At 32.3% G+C, this 20,689-nt stretch overlaps 1 protein-coding gene across 2 annotated transcripts in view; it reads right to left on the bottom strand.

Annotated features, from left to right (window-relative positions):
* LOC130443949 (neuropeptide F receptor) overlaps positions 1 to 20,689 on the bottom strand; it is a 139,850-nt gene that overhangs the window by 17,515 nt on the left and 101,646 nt on the right. For both annotated transcript variants that reach the window (XM_056778860.1, XM_056778859.1), the window contains exons 4-5: positions 19,901 to 20,158; positions 897 to 1,130 (exon numbers count right to left, since the gene is read on the bottom strand). In XM_056778860.1, the coding sequence (XP_056634838.1) occupies positions 897 to 1,130; positions 19,901 to 20,158 (492 nt within the window). The remainder of the gene's footprint in view (positions 1 to 896; positions 1,131 to 19,900; positions 20,159 to 20,689) is intronic.

Raw genomic sequence — 20,689 nt, forward strand, 5'->3', positions numbered from 1 at the left:
AATGAAAATATACCTACCTATTTGTTATTTCTTGCTTTTGAAAAACAAATCTTGGTTTCAAACTACCAAGTTAAACAAAATAAAGAAACAAGAAATTTCTAAGAAAATCAGGTAACTAAAGGAATGTCGATTAGCACAGGAGAAGTTGAATGATGGAAATCTATCTAGACAATCTAGACAATCCCAACATCTGTGAATAGTAAGCATCCAAAATGAATTAATTTCCGATGTGAAATATGACAAAAAAGTGACAAAGGTGAAGACCATTACATCGATAGGGCAGATTGCTAGTGAAACAACCCAAGGAAGAGATTTCCTTGGGAGAGAACAAATCTTAGAGAAAGAAGCGCATATAACCAATGAAAAAAACCATATAATCGAGCGAATCTGAATGGAATATGTAAAAAAAACGTAGTAGTGTGGAAAATGTAGAGTACAGCTATACGAAGATAAGAAAGGAAAAAGGATGAGTTAGTGACCCTGTGGATCGGAAATACAATGAATGAAAAATAATGAAAGGAAGGGAGTTAGATCGAAAAGGCACAAAACATTAAGTTTCAACTTAATTTGAGATCTGTATGACGCCAATACTTCTAAAATACCAGGAGTACACAAATACGTACCTATGTCTTGCAGCACACTTGGCATTTATGTGAAGCTGATTGGCTAATGAATCATGCATTTTATTTTCATATAATGTGATATTCAAATAACTAGAACCATCATTTATTAACATGATATTATAAGAGATACCGTCTTTATCCCTCATGATTACACTTTTTAGAATACCGTAAATCACATGAAAGGTGAGTATTTGAGGTTATAGTATTCATTCCGTTTCTCCATACTTCAAACTAACTTTAACCCAACACCAGAATTCAATAACACGAACTTACCATCATAGGCTGTGACGTGAATGATTGATTCACTGACAAATCTGCTACCAGATTGAACACATTCAAAGGTAGCCAACTAATGCAGAAAATGAAAGCTATCGAACCCAACAGAAGATTTGTTTTATGAAGGCGACGTCCACGAAGTTCACGTCGATTTCCATGGGAATGTTCTTCACTTGTAAATCCGCTAGCAAAACGGTGTCTCAGTTTATAAGATATTCTAACGTACGCAACCTGCAAAAAAGATTGAATTTGAATTGATATTTGTAATGTTTTTCCGAATAAAATAGCATGATACAATCTTTTGATATGGCAAAATTGAAGTGAAATCAATATACGACCAACCTTATGCAATCTTAATTGAATAGTTCATTGCAAGGGTCAAGGAAAGTTGATGTGCAAAATTTTGTTTTTTCATGATATTGGCCGACTTTATACGGAAAACCGTATACAAGAACCCGTTAATTCATTGTAACAGGAAGCTTTTTCCATCCGACCAATAGATAGTACCAAATTATATTTTAGTTAGTTGGATATTGATTCAGAAACTGAATATCTGAATTAAGAAATCAAGAATTTATACAGATAATCAAATACATTATTACAAATACTTGATTAGAGGTGTTTATTCTTTGTAGCACGAGGCGTTTTACTCCTCTAAGAGAACTCAACTCTCAAAAGTCTCATTGCATTTGCTAAAAGATAGCCATCAACCAATTTCAACTTCCAAAATAAATCCTAGCACATGTTGAAACAATATTTTTATGATACGATATACATTTTAGACGGACTGCGATAGAACTAGTGATTTTTAATCCCTTGAGATTTGTCAACTCGGGACTGGGATATTTTAGGTAAACAAGAAGGTTGTGCGATAACATTGAGAGGAATTTAGTACCTTATCCACTGCGTAAAGTTGGAAAATCCAAAAATTTTTAAATCCTTTAGGATATGTTATGTTAGGTTGGGTTACTCAATCTAAATTCACAATTTATAAATTAAAATGATTCCACCAATAACATAATTACATTTGTGTCTAAGATATATTTAAAATGATTGAAAAGCATTTTACATGGATGGCTCTTATTTCCGCAAGTACTGTTTGGAATGTGAAATTTTTATTACTGAAATATACTGTAATTATATATTTCATTTTTATTTTTCCTTTCATAATTGAAGTGCCGAGATGCATAATCTTCCGTCACGAGTTGTCTAATCTTCATGAAAATTACGATCACGGATTGACACATTGTAACAGAAGTTAAAATTTTATAGGGGGTATTAATATCACGAGCTAGTGCACGACCTGTAGACGATCTACATTTTTGAATATAAATATTGTTTATTTGGAACAATCAAGTAGCGAATATACTATAATTCATAAATTTTTCGGAATCTAGAGATGCACACAAAAGTGTACGTAACTTTTTTGTAGTTCTTCTTCTCCTATAAACGTGCTCATTTTAAAAGGTCATTGATCATTTGGTATGCTGTGATTACTCAACTACACTCATTGGTGTTTGAATGATAAAAGTTGGATAATATTCTATAAAATTACTTATCAATTCATACATTACACAGAAGTTCAGAAATTTTAAATATTTTCACTCCATTGAAATAATAATAGAAGTGAGGAGAAAATGAAAATTGCATTCCTTTTATCCAGATCGCACATCTTTAGTATATTTATAAACGTGTGTGAGTCTTAAGAGAAAGAAGCTTAACATTACATGTAATGAAAATAAATAACTCGACATTCAGTTTTATTTTGAACAATGTTGAGAGTTCACCTTATTTTGTTTGAGTACAACGCATACCAACATAGAAATTGGTTACAGAGCAGACTTATTTAAGAACACATTAGGTGAAATAATTTGTTTAGAATTCATCCATTATTAAAAAAGAACCTGTAAATATTATACATACAAATCACTGCCTGCACTTTTCAGATTCTTGCAAAACTAGAAGAAGACTTAACACCGTTTGGCATGTTTTATAAGGAACATTGAAAGTATTGAGAATATTTAAACAAATAATGAGCATTAATTTCTGAACTGAATTTAAATAAAAATGATGCTATACCAAATAGTTTAACTAACTCGAGAAAGCCAGATAAATATCTTGAAGAATAGTAAATATATAAGTGCTTCAAGATAATTCAACATATTTGTGTAGGTTCTCCGTTATTTTCTCCTAAAAATTTGAAACATTTCGTAATTCTCATCTCGAAGTGTGTATATAAATTCGAAATCAGTGGAGAGAGTGAGAGAGCTGCAAAAAATGTGAAAAGCTCTCTTTGAAAAGAAGTATATAATCTATTCGTATTATATAATAATAATGATAAATAATACATTCTGTATACTCTGTGTACATCTAATTTTATGTAATTATATGGAAAAATTGCAATTGGTGTTGTGTTTTTTATGTATAAAAAACATTTGCATTCACTTTCAAAACGTTAGGATGTTCTTTCTATTCTCATACAAAAAAGCTACAGCTGGATAGATATTAGTTTTAATACTTCAGGGGCGAAAATTTGTCTGCGGAAGAGATATTAAACGCGCTTTAATTCCGCAAGCCAGGATTATGGAATTCTTAACAATGAAGTTGTGTCATTATTTCCACTTTAGGAAGGCTATTCAGATTTCTATGGAGAATTCTGGAATATAGGTATCATCCATTTCATTCTTTGCCTTTAATGTATTTCCAAGTCACTCGTAGAATTTGAAAATAGTTTGTATTGGAAATCTTATCCAAAGATTGTGACTAATATTTCATTTCATAAACAAATATCGTCAACAATTCATCAAAAAATTGTTAAAGCGATTCATATAATAGTTGTTGAAGTTATTTTTGTTGTTGTTCTTAAGCAGCATATATTTTATTTATTGGGAATTCTCTTAAATATAATGAAAATATAATTGGGAATTGAATTGATTTTAATTCATTGAAATGCAAATATTTCATATTCGTTTGTCACCAAAGTGGATCATCATAACATTCTGAAACAGCAGTACAAAACGCTTATCGTAAATGGGAAGACTACGGGTAGGTCGGGAACACCAGAGAGAAAAATGGAAAATTCAAACAGTCAGACAGAGATTTTTTACGACGGGTCAGAGGTGGGAATCATGCAGATAGAATAACTGATGATCGAATATTCAAAGTAAATATTTGTAGCTGATAGAAAACCATCGAAGACATATTACGGAAGCTAGACCCCAGTATCTCAGAAATGACGTCGAGTCATAAATGCAAAATAGGGCCATGCCATGAATAAAGAGAAATTAGAGAAGAGTAACTGTTTGGATTGAAATAAAATTTTTTTTTCATCACATATCAATATACTTTTATTGTTCGTGCTGCTTTGGATTCCATGTTTATGGGATAGAGTCTGCGAAATCTTTGTATCCACTTTTGCAGTTACGACAACATAAAACCGTAATAACTCTTTTATTTCCTAAGTATTCAACAGAAACGTCGAACTGCCTTTTAATCGTAACAAGCAGTAACATAAGTACATATGAACATAGTTTTCTAAGATTGGTGTTTGTCATATTTTCTATTCTTATTCTATCTATAATTGAATTCAGTTTTTTATATTTGCCCATGCTAGATGTGCCCTAAATATAGTAGGAATTTCAGTTTTGCTGGGTACTTAAAAAATGAATGAATATCACGAATAAAATTTTTATTAATTATTTCACTTTTGCATTCGACAATCGTCCACATTTTAATTTCGTTCTAAACTCGAAACAATTTTTGTAGCAAGTATTGCCGTCAAATAAGTTTTTGAAAATTACTCGGAGTTTATCGTAAAATAATTTATTTCAGTTTAACGTGCCTCGACAGCTCTGGTCATTGGCACACAAAAACAATCATATGATACATAAGTTAAATAAAAATCTGTTACAAAATCTATTACAATACGTCATATTTATTCTCTCATACAGCTTGGTGGCTTTAAGGAAAAAAGAAGAAAAAATTTCCTTCATTTCCGTCGGGCAGTTAAGTCTAAGGATGGTTCTCATATCTGTAACATCTTCTCCCCTATTCAAAAAGTTTAGGGAAAGGTGAGAAGTAGATGGTTGGATGTTTTGTTGGCAAGCTGAACTGGGATTTCAGAAGGATTCTTTGTGGCTTCTTTAGCATGGCGATCTGCAGATTCGCTTCCAGCAATTCCAGTGTGCGATGGAAGCTAGATGAGAGCAAGAACAATGAGAGTTTGGTAGATGTCGTGAATTTTTTGGACTATTGGATGGTCGGTCTAATAGACTGTATGGATGAAATAGAGTCAGTACATATGGCGATGTGTTTATGGGAAGGATATTGTATAGTTCACCAGTATAAACACTACACGTCGAGGGTAAGCGGAAAGAACTTATGAGTTCGTGGTTTGTAGTGATTGCGCAACCTACACCGGATTCAGCTTTGGAGGCATCCGTATAAAGAATTAGGTCGAAGGAGTCTTATGCAGAATTTCTAAGAATGCTTTCTCTACACAGACGCTAGAAGATTCATGTATATTGTACATGGTGAGTGAGGTATCTACTATGGGAATATTTTTGGTCCAAGGGGGAGTGGAAAGGTCAAAGACAGGTTAGTAATTTGGATCACATTTATTCGTCAGTTAGTAGGTACGGACGTAGTGGTAAGCAGCGAATGGACAGAATTAGAGGGATTGGAAGATACTTTATCAGCATATGACAAAAGAAGAGATTATCGTCTTAAGGACAGTGATGGCTCATTAGCTTCAACATTGACACTAGCGGCGGGGCTTGTGCGAAAGGCACCAAGGGCAAAGGCGAGGAGCGGTGTTGTGTACAGAGTTCAATAAGTCAGTTCTAGACGGACATATAGATAAGACTACCATAGTCAAACTTTGACCGTATGAGAGTTCTGTAAACTATTAACAGAATTGTTTCGTTGGAGCCCCAATGAAGGTGGCTGAGGGTTTTAATTATGTTCATCCTCTTTGGGTAAATACCTTCGTACAATAAATGTTTCATTTTATTCTGTCTTTTCTTTTGGTCGCACAGACACAGAAGCTAATAGCGAACTGCCTCAAAATGAATAATGGTCAACCATATGTCGTGATAGAACAAATTCAAGTTTAAATTGTTAATTGGAAATTATTATTTTCTCTAATTAAAAGGCAAGTGTAGCTAGCTTTTATAGTTTTATGTATTAAGAATTTTTTCAACCAAGACTAATTGCGTAGAACCTGATTTCTTACATGAATTATTTTTTTCTTCAAAATTTTCCTTTGCAATCTAGCTGAAGTTGAGTCATAACTCCTTTCTGGGGTTTCCACAATTTACTTGGGATCAAACGACAAAAAGTTAGATGTCCTGATATACGTGATTTAAAGACCGATGTTTCACACCAGGGTATTTGACCGAGTGCTATGAAAAGGTCGCAAAAACTATTGTTCTGGTAGCAAAATATAACCAAGACCGATTTCGGGCATGAAATGAATAATTTATCATACAGAGTATTTCGGAATATCACTCTAATATCTCGAAAAACAATTCTATAGGTAAATATAAGAAAAAAAGTTGGTATAACAAATCTCCCAAATACGCTTCGTCGGGTTTAGTTTGGTCTATACGTATTTTATCCTGATAAATTGAATAAAATAGGTCTGAATATTTACTTACTGAATATTTTGGATTTAAGAAAAATTCGTCTCTTGTAGTGACATACGAGGTGTAATCATAGCATACTAATGGAAGATCTTATGAGCTACTTTCATATCATTGGCCACAAATTCAAAGCTGAAGAATAAATCGCAAGCGCCTATAGATCACCTCTTATAGTTGTTTACTCATTCCCGAAAAGCTAATTCAGTTTTTATTTAACCTGAGAAGGGATGTATAAATTTTTATTAGTATATGTGAGTGGGAATCTCTCGTGCGAGACACGCACATAACTTAGATAGCACTTCGCCAGCCTTCAGCCGGCTCCTAAGATCTTCCAATTACCCTTCGTGTCTTCCACTTCAAGATTACCAAGATAATTGTTTAGAGCACGAATTCTCTCTATATAAGTATTTATTTATTCAAGTAATACGAAGAAAAATGAATTCATTGTACCTATTATCAAACAAATGTTTAATGAAAACAAGAACAATTCAACTCAAAATTATGAACTAAAAATATAACTGACTCAGTATACTTGGAGATAAAAGACTCTGAGAATGAATTATTTTCAATAGTTATAAGCTGATGATAAAAATTAGTGGAAACTCTTCATTTTGGACACCAGCCAGTCACTTTTCCAATTTCCACAATACTCACACCTCTTGCACATGCTTTCGAAGTCGAATGCGCAGTAAATTCTTATACATTTCTAAAGTGACCAACTTCGATGTGATCCAACAACTGATTGTTTCAATTTCAACTGTCTTATGCGGCTTGTTAAATGGAACGTTTCTGCAACATATAGCTTAGATTTATCAAGAAAAAAGGGATCTTCAATACTGGTTGCGGAGTCCCCGGTCAAGAAGTTTAAATTCTGTTAGAAATACGATCTTCAGTTTTTCTTTCTGAAGCAATGATATTAGAAAGTTTCTCTAACGAAAATGTTCGAGAGCGATGGGCGGTACCGAACGATAATAACACAATTATTTCCTTTATTTTTCTAAAGATAACATCTCTAACAGAAACCGTGTTGCCAAATTAGCTAAAAACTAGATCCACTTTTCACGTGGGCTCGTACTATGGTAAACTGTGCATTATTTTTGAAGATCCTAACATGTCTCATCTTGATTAATAGTATGTTTTGAATTGTATTAATTCTTGTAAAAAATTTTAAAATCATAGGATTTAAAATTCAATATTCAAAGTGACGTTCATAGAAATATTGATAAATTTCATTCGCCAAACTTTGAACTATTTCATCAAAAGTGAACAGGACCCGCTTCACCGTCCATATAGTCGACGAGAATAATAATTTCACTTGTTCATCTTCACCCAATAGCAGATTAATTTGCTGTAAAATATATAAGACTAGAGATAGTTTTAGAGTAAAAATTTACCGTCTTTGATGAATGACTCATATATACGAGTATGATTTAATATGAAACAAATTGTTCATAAATTTGTAAAATAAAATTAATATTATTGCACCATCATAAAATAACAAAAATTCTAACATTCCCTTTCATCTTGAAATTAAATCAATTGATTCTAGCGAAATCATCAAAAATTTGTGATATCGTTATTAAAAGTGAAAGTCCCCATAAATTGATTGAAGTTGTGGAAATTTGCTGGAGAATTCTATATAAATAGATAAACTTTCAAACAAACATAGTGAGTTGAATTGAGTGTAACCTAGAAAATATATTAACTGTGATAGAGGGAAGACATGACACCACAAAAATTGAAAGGAAAGATACGACCAAAGTAGGTCTCCGTTTCTGAGAATTAGACGAAATGTATATTTTTCAATCTCCTCACAATTTCCTCTTTCCCACTGAATTGGATATCAATTTCCTAAAGAAAAATTGATTTTCAACATAATGTTCAAAAAATTATTAAGAAGTGATTTAGTTCCACCACCACAGCTGTTTAGTTACTAGAATTCCCCAATTCTGAAAGGCTGATGGTGCTTAAAATTATTCAACTATCTTGATTAGTATCAATAGCAAATGAGGGAAAATTATCAAATTCTATAGCTATATTCTTTGATTCAAGGAAACGGATTTGGAATGTTGTCAGGTATTCATGATAGTATCTAGAACTACTTGCTCAAATCTTCAATAACATGCTAAGACGCGATTGGGAGCATTGAATGACAAACCATGAAAAACTGAAATTAAGGAAAACGAAAATATGTTCTTCATGGTATTTTGTCCAATCCGTTTAAAAAAATAGAAACGAATAGACATGGATAATGGAAGTATGTTACGTAAAATAAAACCCGAAGATTTTGGGATGTAGTGCAATGTGAATTGATTGGTTGTCAGTTTTCTAATCACTAGTGAAAATTCAAATATAGGAAAGTGATAGTACTTGATTATCCTCAATCTCTACACCCTTTAATAGGTGAAGCTGCTAAGATTCGCATAAAAACATTCGATCCCTGACCTTTCTTTGATTAATCACATATTTTTTGTACAAGTTACATAGATAATCCAAGTTCATCGTAGGTACGAGGCACTTAAAGCGCAGTGGTAGCACCCAATTGTTCGCCATGTCTGGGCACACTCTGTCTATTCTTTTCTAGGTATATCAAGTACTTTGTGTTTCTGTACTTCTGAAAGGTTCTTTGAAATCACTTTTGCATATATTAGAATCTGCATGACGGTTTCGCGACTGATATATAGTTTATTTACTATTGTTCGACGTCAAACGGAGAATTTTCTGTAGTGGAATCACTAATAATTTGTGCAAAACTTGATGGCGATGCATTACTCGATATTTAGCTTATTTATCTATGTGACGAGTACTCCTAACACATATTTATAAAATACACATCTGAAAGAGAACTGACAATCCCACTGGAAAATATATATAGAGTTTAATGAAGGTAACGTCATTATGTCTCTTTGTTCCAGAGTTACCACAAGCACGGCAAAAAACCTGTTCCATTACTTAATTTTCAGAGCACGTATATGGATACATTTGAGTCAATTAACAAGTCCCGGAGAAAAATATTATACCGACTGATTAAGCTTAATAGTTTTTTTCTAAATTTAGTAAACAAACAATGAGCATATTGGAAACAAAATATTCAAACTTTCGTGAATGGAAACTGAAATTTTGAAAAAATGAAATTATTATTTTTGTTAACTGCGGCGCACAGTGTGGTATTTAGCATCTAAAGTTGGCCATGAATATTTTTTGGTACAGGAACTTATATACACACTTCTTAATTAATTTCACATGAAAATACAATACAACAATCATTTATTTAGATATATATCGATTTATTCATTCATCATCACTAAAATCTGCAAAATCAATATTGGTAAAATCCGTTTCGCATAGTAAATTGATGACATCTGGCGATATTTTTTCCTTTCTTCTAGTCGTGTTACCTCTCATACCAGTAATCAAGGGGTCAGAGGTCAATAAAAGTCGGTTTAGGACATCCATGTTGCACTATACTCGTGAGAACTTTCTGGTGAAGTTCAGTCTGAATGACCTAATGTATTTGTTGCGAACTTTGGCAGCTTCTTCGGATAGCTGGCCAATTGGAAGTACTGCTTCCTTGATGACAGCTGCTCCATGACGAAGATTTTTGTGCAAAGTTGGGGACATGGGTTAAAAGCTGTAAAGTGAGACGTAGAGTTCAGCTTTTTCTAGGCAATATTTTTAAAATTTTTCGACATAATTTTTACACTGGAACACAATGCATCTAGAATCACTTTTAATCTATAAATCAAATGTTTATCCACTCCTGTTGTTTCTGCTGAAATTTCATACTCCTCAAAAATTCTTCTACTCGTGTTGCCATCACTCTTATTACCAAAATTGGCTTTGGCCGTGTCTACTAAAAGACCAAGTGTTTCTTTGAGCTTATTTTGAATTTTTTTTCTATTTTAGGCCACATGTAGAATCGTCTCAAAAAATCGTATTCTAACATGCAATGACGACAGCCCAAAGCTGAAATTCTCTTTTCTGTATGGCCTCTTCTTTGATAAATCATTGAATTCCGAAATAGTAGCTTCACAAAAGTAGCACCTCATAGTTGATTTATTATGGGTTGCTGCATTGCATACCTTGTCATCCACCATTATAAATAACATCTTATGCTTTGTACAATTCCCATTTCTATTTGTGCTAGAGAGCGTTGATATCTGTAACTGTATGTTTATTCCTTCATTTGTAATGTGAGTTGTCTCCTTAACGAAACGTATTCTTATGGGGCAACAATAGCGAGGTGACGATGGCGTTGGGTTTTGCCACAGTATTATTTTTTTTTGGAGCCAAAAGTTAATTGGAGTGGAACTACTGAGCTTTGAAAGATATTTGCATCTGAATCATCTTCACATTCAAATTGCATTTTATATTGAATTTGTTGTGAGCTGTCACAACCCCATTTATTTATTAGTATCAATGAAGATTTCGCTTCTTCGTTTAAACCTTCTATAGCTTCTCGGAAAACTTGTATCAGTCTTGATGCCACGTGATCCATTAACTTTTGAACTTGTACTTCAGCACATTTAATACTGAGCTTTAGTTAATTTTGCGTCTGTAACATTGAAAGTGCTTGTAACGGCGATAATTGACAGGGTTGGTTAGGTTAGGCTTTTCGGTGCTTCCGTTAAAAGCCGTTACATATTTTTTGCTCTTCGAGGACTTCTTCATGGGTCTTAATCAACTTTGGAAGCTGCAACTTCACCTTCCTGTCGCAATTGCATTTCTGTTGCATATGTTAATTCTGCAAGGTCTTTGGATCTAATATCTTCTGTTTTTCGCCTCTTGGTTCGTTCACTTGAGTCTATAAACGACCCACTAATTTCGTCCCTAATCTGCGATCAAAACAATTTTCCCACCTAGCTTCAACGAATAACGATTTTTCACCCTACGATCTTTAGTCCTTCGGTAGTTTCCTTTTTTCCACTACTTTTTCTAAATTTCCAATATCATATCTTCTGTAATTGTCCCCAAGTGAATAAAGGTAAGAGAATTGCGATATTGAAATCAAGTTACGATAAATAAACAAAGTTTTTCGGTATTATGTCAAATGAAGCAAATCTTACGTTGTGAAGATATCCACAAAAAAGTACGTACCTTCTCAAAAAGAGGTCTGAACAACTACCGAATCTGAGCAAACAACTATTAGAAGCCCATCCAGCGTGATTGTCAGATGATATGAGGGGCGGCGTTGTCAAATATTTTACAAAATACGTGAAGTTTTGTCTCAAGTCATCAAACAGTCATCAAAATGTGGAATATTACTAGGTGGACTTAACAAATTACCAACATAAATCTTGAACTCATGCAACAAAAACGAGGCAACGCTGTCAACGAGTAGCTCCATTTCTTATATATTTGACGCAATGTAACTGAAGAGTTTAAGATGGAACAACAAAATGTCTATTGGCAAAGGTGGATATATCGGGGGCTTAGTAGATTGAATTGAAATATAATTGTTTGTTTCTGTATGTAATCAAAATATGTACATGTTTATTTACTAAAAATATTCTATGTTTAGAACAGATGGGAAAGTAAACATATCATCTTGGTTTATTTGAAAATGTAAATTGGAACAAAATAACATCTTAAATCAAAGACTTATAGTTTCTAATATTCAGCATTATTTCTGCAAAAATAAAATCTTCAGTTCATTCTTATAATTTACCATAAAATTTTTTTGCAAATCACATTATTACAATAAATGAAAAAATATCAATAGGTGACATGTATGAATTAACTACAATTCAAGATCAATCTAAGCAGGAAATTATAAGCTTACAGGGTGTTCCGGTACTCGATAAAAAATTTGGGAGAGAGTAGATGACGAGAAAATAATGTTGTGATAATTAGTTATTTGTCGCTTAGGCCGTGAAATACCTTTTTAACGTACCGAAAGCACAGTTATTATAATCTTTAGTCCTTAAAAAGGTTTGGCGGCCATGGCATACACACTATTTTTCGTGCAATCGTTGAAATTATTAAACTAGATGATTGTAAATAAATATATTATTGCTTTGAAATCAACAACAGTTCAATGTATTTAACAATTTCACCGTGAGCTATGGAAATTATATGTTTCAATATATACAAAATATTTTGACAGTTCTTGACAAAACGCAAAATATCTAATACTGATAGCGATATTTCAGTACCTTCCGAAAAATCTAAACGGCGGTACAAAAATTGTTACGGCGAATTTAAAGATTGGTGTGACAAACAGAATGTTAAGACGATGCCTGAAACAAAGCGAGAGATGTCATTCACATTTTCTTTATTCATTGAACAGAGTTTTGTAGCTAGTTTTGATAATGGAAATATCTGGTGCCTTGCAACGAGATGAATTTAAAAATGGTCATTGAAGATATTCAGGAACAGAATGTTGTATTAATAGAAAACGTTCCTGATACCAAGACGAATAAGAAGCGTATTTTCACTGTTAATATTGATTTCAAACAAATTTAGCACAAATATGTAGCTCTTCGAACAAAATATATTGTTAACAATCGTCGTATATTCTTGAGATACGTAAACGGAAAGTGCACCGCACAAGTTGTTGGAGTGCATACCATTGGGAAAATGCTTAGGCAATAACCATTATACAGAAACACTAGATTTAGTTGCTTCAACTTCTGCAGTAAATATAAGTAATAATACAAAATGTACAATTAGTGATAATATTCATCCTAAATCATATAAGTACTTATTATTTGTTGGTATTCAATGAAAAGTAATCATTGTAGTATTTTAAAAACATCAAATTTGGAAGTGACGTTTAATTAAATTTCGCGGACTGTGCTGAGAAAGCGAAATACTGATTTGCGTGAAATTGCACGAAAAATATTTTCTCATACGACTCCTCATTTCTGATTTATAGGCCTTCGAAGCTGCGAAGTCAGAACTTATATTTAAGAGCCAGGATGAGGAAGAGTATCGAAGAAAGAATAAGAGTTAGACCTATTATGGAAGAAAAAAGAAGAAGAAGAATACATGTGTGTAATTTATAATTCCAAATAACTTATCATCGTGTTATGAAAAATGTGGATTTCTCTTGATTCTTGAATTTAAAGTTCCGGCCAATAGACAATAGACAATAAATCGAAAATAAAAAAAAAATCATATATTGTTTTACCTTAAGTAGATACATAGTATACAATTTAATATAATGAGCAGGTCTATGCAATCTGAAGATATAATTTAATGCACGTAAAAGCAATTAGAACAGAGCGAAACTAACTTCTGCAGGTATGCGTGAACGGAGGGAAGTGCGAATCGCAACCTCAGACATTCAGTATACAATCGCGTGGTAATTAATTGGACCGCATATACTCTCAAAAGTTTCGCTCTACTGTAATTGCTTCCATTTGCTTTACATTAAACTGTTTAGTGTACATCTATGTTAATTGTGCAATTTATTCAATTTTGTAGGAAAATCTTATTTGCACATTGATGCCTGATCGAAGAAAAAACTTTATCAAATATACTAGTAAAGTACGAACTGCCGTAAGAATACAAGTAAGTTTTTTCAAAGCCAGAATCATTATTGTACTTAATAACTAATCATAAATTATGAATATATGAATGCTCTGCTCCAATGTGAGAGTTTTCATTAAATATCAATTAATTTTTAAAACATGAAAACAAGGATGGATTAGAATAAAAAAACGATTAAATGAGATGACAGTTACTTAAATATCCATCATTATTATTGTGAAGATATTGCCATAGCATAGTTTTTATTTTCCCGTTATAGCAATATTATGTTTTCTTTATTCATTCGTTGGATCAAAGGTCATCAATTTCTTTGCAGCTATGCTTTCCTATCAATTATGTCAATCAATTCATTATTCATGATGCAGTGTTTTATCGCCGCAATAGTTGATTGTATGCTCCCAAATTTCATTTATTAGTTTAAGCTTATTACTTCTTCATATGCGTATTCATTGGATACTTAGATAATTATTAGATATCAGTAGACATATTTCCTAGATTTCTGGAGAAAACGCCAGAGGTGGACTCTTACTCTGAATAGAATTTGAAAACTTGTATTCAATACTCACAACGACAAAACAAAACTATATTTAGAATAAACGATGTTTCTCATATACAAGGGCGTTTTAAAACATGTTTAGTTCCGGGAGTTTGAAATATTAGTTTATATACGGTTCGAAAGACCATACAGTGTGTACTAAATTCATCTTCAAAAAAACTTTTTATAATGCTCATATTTACTAATAACAATCATAACTACAGTAAAATGTCTAAGAAATAAGAAATTGAAGAAATTTAAACCAATTTTTATACTACCTTGTACTAAATGTACAATTAATATTCATTGGATCTTCTTCAAAAGCTGACATTATTCAACATTATTTTTTGTTCGATTTAAATTGACATGAAAATAGAGAATAAAATGTTGAAAAAACATAAACTTCCGACATAGTTGAAATGCATTTATTACAAAATGGTAAAAAACTTATTCCTAGCCGACTAGAATGACCAAACAACAGTAGTTGTAGGTGTTGATTAAAACATGAGGAAACTTTTTCGAAGAATATCAGGCTTGGAGTCAAATTGAATGTGGATAAGGGTGATAAATTTAATGAGTACTTAATCACGTTTATAAGAACTGTTTCATAAATTTGTTAGTAAAAATTCGACTCGAAGGACCAAACAGTGTAAATGTGAATTTTGAGTAGAAATTATTGAATGCATTGGAAAATATTGAAATATTTAGTAATAGAACATATCAAAGAGGGTCAAAGACATTGTCACTCACAGCCCAATCTACAGTTTAGTACCTAAGAATTGTGTGTGAAATTTCCCGCCGAAGAATTAATTTCAACGAGAGGAAGGTCATTGGGAGAATTAAGTATTAAATAGTAGTAGGTCAAGTTAATAGGTCTTATTTCACATTCAGTGTGTTCGATATGAATATCACTAACAGCTCCAGAAATTCCAATTCTGGTCCTACTGTGACCACGGGAGTATTTCCATTTTGCTATATTAGAATACGAGCGTTAATTAGACGAAGACTTATTATACTAAGGTGGATAGGAAGCGTTTATAAGTGGGTATAAATTGGGTGAGAATTCGTGGGAAAATCACGACAAGATAAGAAAAATATATTTCTTTATTTAGTTATATAATAATTGGTTACTGGAAAGATGGTAAAAATATCAAAATCGCATCCAAGTTCGTGTAATAGATTCAACTGAACCGCTGTGATTCTTTTTGTTAAGATCAATTATAATAGAGCTATATAAATCAAAAAGCTGTCCTTCATCTTTAATTTTTGAAACAGTTAACGTGCTAGTGTTAGGCATTATCTTCGTTAAGTAAAAAAGCCAACTCAATTAATCTATTCTTTTTATTCTTCCATATTTAATAAGTTTAAATGTCTGTTCACTTCGAGTAAAGAAAAGACTCTCATGACTGTTATGGTTTGTAAACAGTCCAAGGTGACGACAGTTGTTTTTCTCCGATAATTCAATTGAGTAAAACGTTTTCTAATATCCACAACAGAAAATTTACTTTGTAGTCATTGTTAGGTAACCAAGAATTTCTCAGAGTCTGAATCGGTGTTGCGTAATGTTATCAACAATGAAAAAATCGAAATAAATTCAAAACGTTATGTCGATTGAACATTTACTCAACACGACTCAACGAGAATGTGAGTTACAAAATTAGATAATATAATTTGTATTTATATGAGTCTACATATTTTTCACTAAATACGGGGATACCATCACTAACCCTTCCACTTTCTATGCTATAATAACTGTAGCCACAGTGTAGCCCAATTTATAAGCAGAATAAGTTTATGGAGAGGGATAAAATGAAATTGGAGCAATTTAGTATCATTTGCAATTAACTAATAGAACATAGTGATTTAATTCATTTTAATACGAAATTGGTTAATATTAAAATTACAGTGTTCATTATAAAACTATAATTTTAGAAATTATTAGTATGAGATTTCTATACTGATGATGAAAAGAAACATGACAATACCTTTTACAATTTAACGCTAGGTGATTGCTGGATACGCGATAATTAATGTGTTTATTTCTTGCGGCTTTGCCTTAGAGAAACTGCAACTATAATTATTTTCTTTGATTATTGGGTTATTTTGGATTATATTTGTGATTTTTATTAGAAAAAACTTCAATTATCAAACAATTACGGTTCGAGGTTTTGTATTTTGTGGAAAAGTGGATTATTTAATTTTTCACAGGTAAGGGTGGTTATGTTTAATGTCATATTTGTTTTATTACCCTACATTTCTATTTAATTATTAGTACTAGTTTTTGTTTACTAGAAAAAATAATATGCAGTGTGTATGTTTTGATTTTTGATCAAGCAATTATCCGTGATTTTTTGAAATAAATCCCGTTAATTTAATACCTTTACTTTTTAGATTAAACCTGCTGACCCGGCAACTTCGCACTGCCTGAATCGATAAATAGAAGACCTGAAGTTTTGTATGAAATATACTTGAAACAAACAAAAGGAATCTTTTTTTATCAGAACAAATGAAAAGGAATGCTCGGTGTGAATGAAGTTCTATTATTATTTTCGATTAATCACACATGATGTTGGTTACTTACAAACAGAGTCAACCTGAAATACTGGCAATTTATAAGGTTTCAAATTGATATTGACGCACACAGTTATGATACAGTCTGATAATCAATTTAAAGCTTTCTGAGAAACTATATTTCTTGTTTTGTTTTGTGGTGCGTAAATAAACAAAGATGACAGTTTTCTAACAAGGAAACTTCCAACGACTGGCCTTGCGATTTATTTCTGGTAATCGCAAATGCCAGAAGTACCGGAAATTGTGAAAGTTTAAAATCGAATGGTAAATTCGTTGGAATCATCGGTATACACGGAATCAAGAACTTCTCTATTGTATTTTCATTTCATGATTTTAGAAATTCTGAGATAGCAATACGACTATTTTCTTGATTTCTCTCTGGTCATCAGTGCGGTTAGTTCGTGTGGTAGGTCTTTGATTGGCTGCGACGATGTAAGTCGAACATCTTCTCCTCGGCAACGTAAATTGTGATTGATTAAAGTGGGAAAAGTTTTCGCACGCTTAGCAGTGAAGTGTCACTATCACAAAAGATCAACAAAAAAAGAGCACATAACTTGAAATGTCACTATCACACGAGGTGACCGAAGTAAACAAAGTTCTCGCGCACGTAGCGGTAATCATTACTCACAAAGATAGAAGGATGCACTCTTTATCTGAGATATCGATCGACATAAAGAATGGATCGACATATTAGTTGGTTGTCAAATGTAAAATATTATGGTTGCGTTCAGAAATTTGATTTGTGACACAACTTAAGATTTATCGATCTACACATAGTTGGTTGTCAAATGTCAAATATAAAATATGTAATTCAAATATAGCGTTTTCTTCAAAATATAATTTTTTTTTGAGATAAAATAGATATCGAAGAATATCATTAACCAAATTTTCGACTTTAGTCAACTAGATTATTTCCTCAGCTCAATCAAAATATTGAAAGAAACGCGATGTTTTATGGAATAACTACAAAATATTTTATTTATGGTAAAATTGGTCGATAATCAGTACACCGCTGACGGCATAAGAAGGTATGTATTTTGCAGCATTGCCGGAAAGTAACTCTAAGCTGACAAGGATAACCCTCTCCTTTTTGCACTAATTACTTATTCACAAACAATGGTGGATCGCTTTTAGATGCATTTTATCAATGAACTATTTTGTCTTTTGATGATACGCTAAGTAGTAAACAGTTCTAAAGTACCTCTTGGATTTCTGTTATTCCACAAATTAAATCCATATAAATTACTAGAATTCAGTATACATTATCATAACGATATGAAAGATATTCATAAAAAAGTGATTACAATTATATAATATATATTTTTAGAGACATATAACATATAACTTATATTAATGTATTAAAGATAGTTAACCTGATGTTCCGGATAAAAGAGGTTAAGGACACAAGTCTGTCGCAACCGGCGACTATGTTCAGCGAGTTGATCAAGCGGTTAGGGAAACTCAAAAAATGACCATAAGGGAATTATCGATACAATTTTTAGCAGTTTCAATATCTGCCTTGTACTCTATTGTTACTGAACAGTTGCCCTTCGAAAAAGTTTGTGTGCGCATCATCCTCAAAAGATGAGATGTGCAAGCTAGATAGGATTGTGAATGATCTAACCGAACCCATCATCATTTCTTTATCTAGTGATTACAATGAGGCAGATTCTTAGTGAAAAATTATGCATAACTTTATATAAATTAATTTACTGTTTCTTGAATTAACAAATACTAGACACATTCACTGTCAAAATCGTGTTGCGCTTATCATAAAACAAGAACATGAAATGCTCAAGTTACATAGGATTGTTGATCTTCTAGAACCGATTATCTTTTATTCTTCTAGTGATGACGGTGAGGCAGATTCTCAGTGAATCGTTATTTATTACTGCATATAAATTTATTCACTGTTTTTTTGAGTTAACAAATGAGTGCAACTTGGATGTTTCTTTAACCTTACAATACTGATGGAGAAACTTTTTTGAAATATATTGTGAGAGATGATGAGACAAGGATTCTCTATGACACGTCCGAAACGATACGACAATCACAACAACAGATGCACATTTATTCTCCAACGAGACCCATTAAATTCAACCGAACCTCCAACAACCGTAAGATTATGGTAACTATTTTTTGGGACCAAAAAGGTATATTGCTTGTACAGTTTATGCAGCCCGAGACAAAAATTAAAGCAAATGTTTAATGTGAAACTTTGCGACGCTTACGAAGAGTTGTACAAAACAAACGAAGACAACATTTTTTCAATGGGACATTTTCGATCAACCACTGTACAGACTCGACCTGGCACCGAGTAATTTTAATCTTTTCCAGACCTGAAGTCAAGATGATTTTGTAGAGAACTACTCGTAAGCTGTTCTGTATCTTACTTTTGGTGATAAAATCTTTTTTGTATATCCACCCATCTTTTCTTTACAGATCATCGAACGTTAAAATAGAACAACCCTTTTGAATGTATACGATTATTTTGCGAAATTAATTTTGAAATTTTCTTCTTTGAGTGAATCAAGATAAGATTTTTCAATTGAACACTTCTCAACCGGATGTCTATTTATTGCACGTTTTAAATATAATGAAAATAAAACTGAACAAACAACATATAGGAGGTGACATTAATGGAATAGAAGCATTGGTTTTTGAGGTATATTAATTTATGATGCTTACCATTATTTATCTTATATACTTTGCCATACCATAAATTGATACATCTGTTTCTAACTGAGGTATGTACTTACCGAGACAATTATTATAGGTAGAGTATATTGAAATATTAACGAAAATATCGAATAATAAGCTCTACCATGCTCCACTGGCCAGTTTTCTATACAAAAGTTTATGTTAAGACAATCGTTTCCCATAGGTATACTGTGATGTACAAGATGCCTTACAATAAACAGAGGCATTGCCAACAGAAGGGCTACTACCCAGATAAGAAGTAGGATGAGAGTGGCTCCAAATTGTTGCAAACTTTCCTTCGTGGGATAAACAATAACCTGGAAAATAAGATATAATATGAATCACAGAATATATAAGATTTGTCGAAAATTGGGCGGAGAATGGAGCGAACTGTATAAATTTTGATCTGAGCATTAAGTAATGAAAAATAGTGAGGTTAGGATGGTAGCTACAAATCATTAATGTTTATTATTATCTATTCTTTGTATTCTCTGTTTGTGTATCATATTTCATATCCTACAATACTGCTATAATCTAAACTCTCAGTTTGTTGTCAGTTTCATGAATCCTTAGATACAGAAATAATGTCATCTCGAAATTAACGGATATTAAGGTGTTCACAGCTGTTTTGTTACTTAGGAATTGAACATAGTTGAGTAATTAACTACTCTACCACAACCAAATTCACTTTGTATCACGAATGGAATTGAGTAACTCAATAACCTTTGTATTAAATTTCAACTGTGTTCCTTCCTTCAATTCAATTCAATATGTGTTTGACGGTGATTTCAATTAAACTAAAAACAATTCATAATGAACGTCATTGAAAAAACACCACTTTCCATTTA

The sequence above is a fragment of the Diorhabda sublineata genome, chromosome 5 (genome assembly GCF_026230105.1).
Source record: "Diorhabda sublineata isolate icDioSubl1.1 chromosome 5, icDioSubl1.1, whole genome shotgun sequence".
NCBI lineage: Eukaryota > Metazoa > Arthropoda > Insecta > Coleoptera > Chrysomelidae > Diorhabda > Diorhabda sublineata.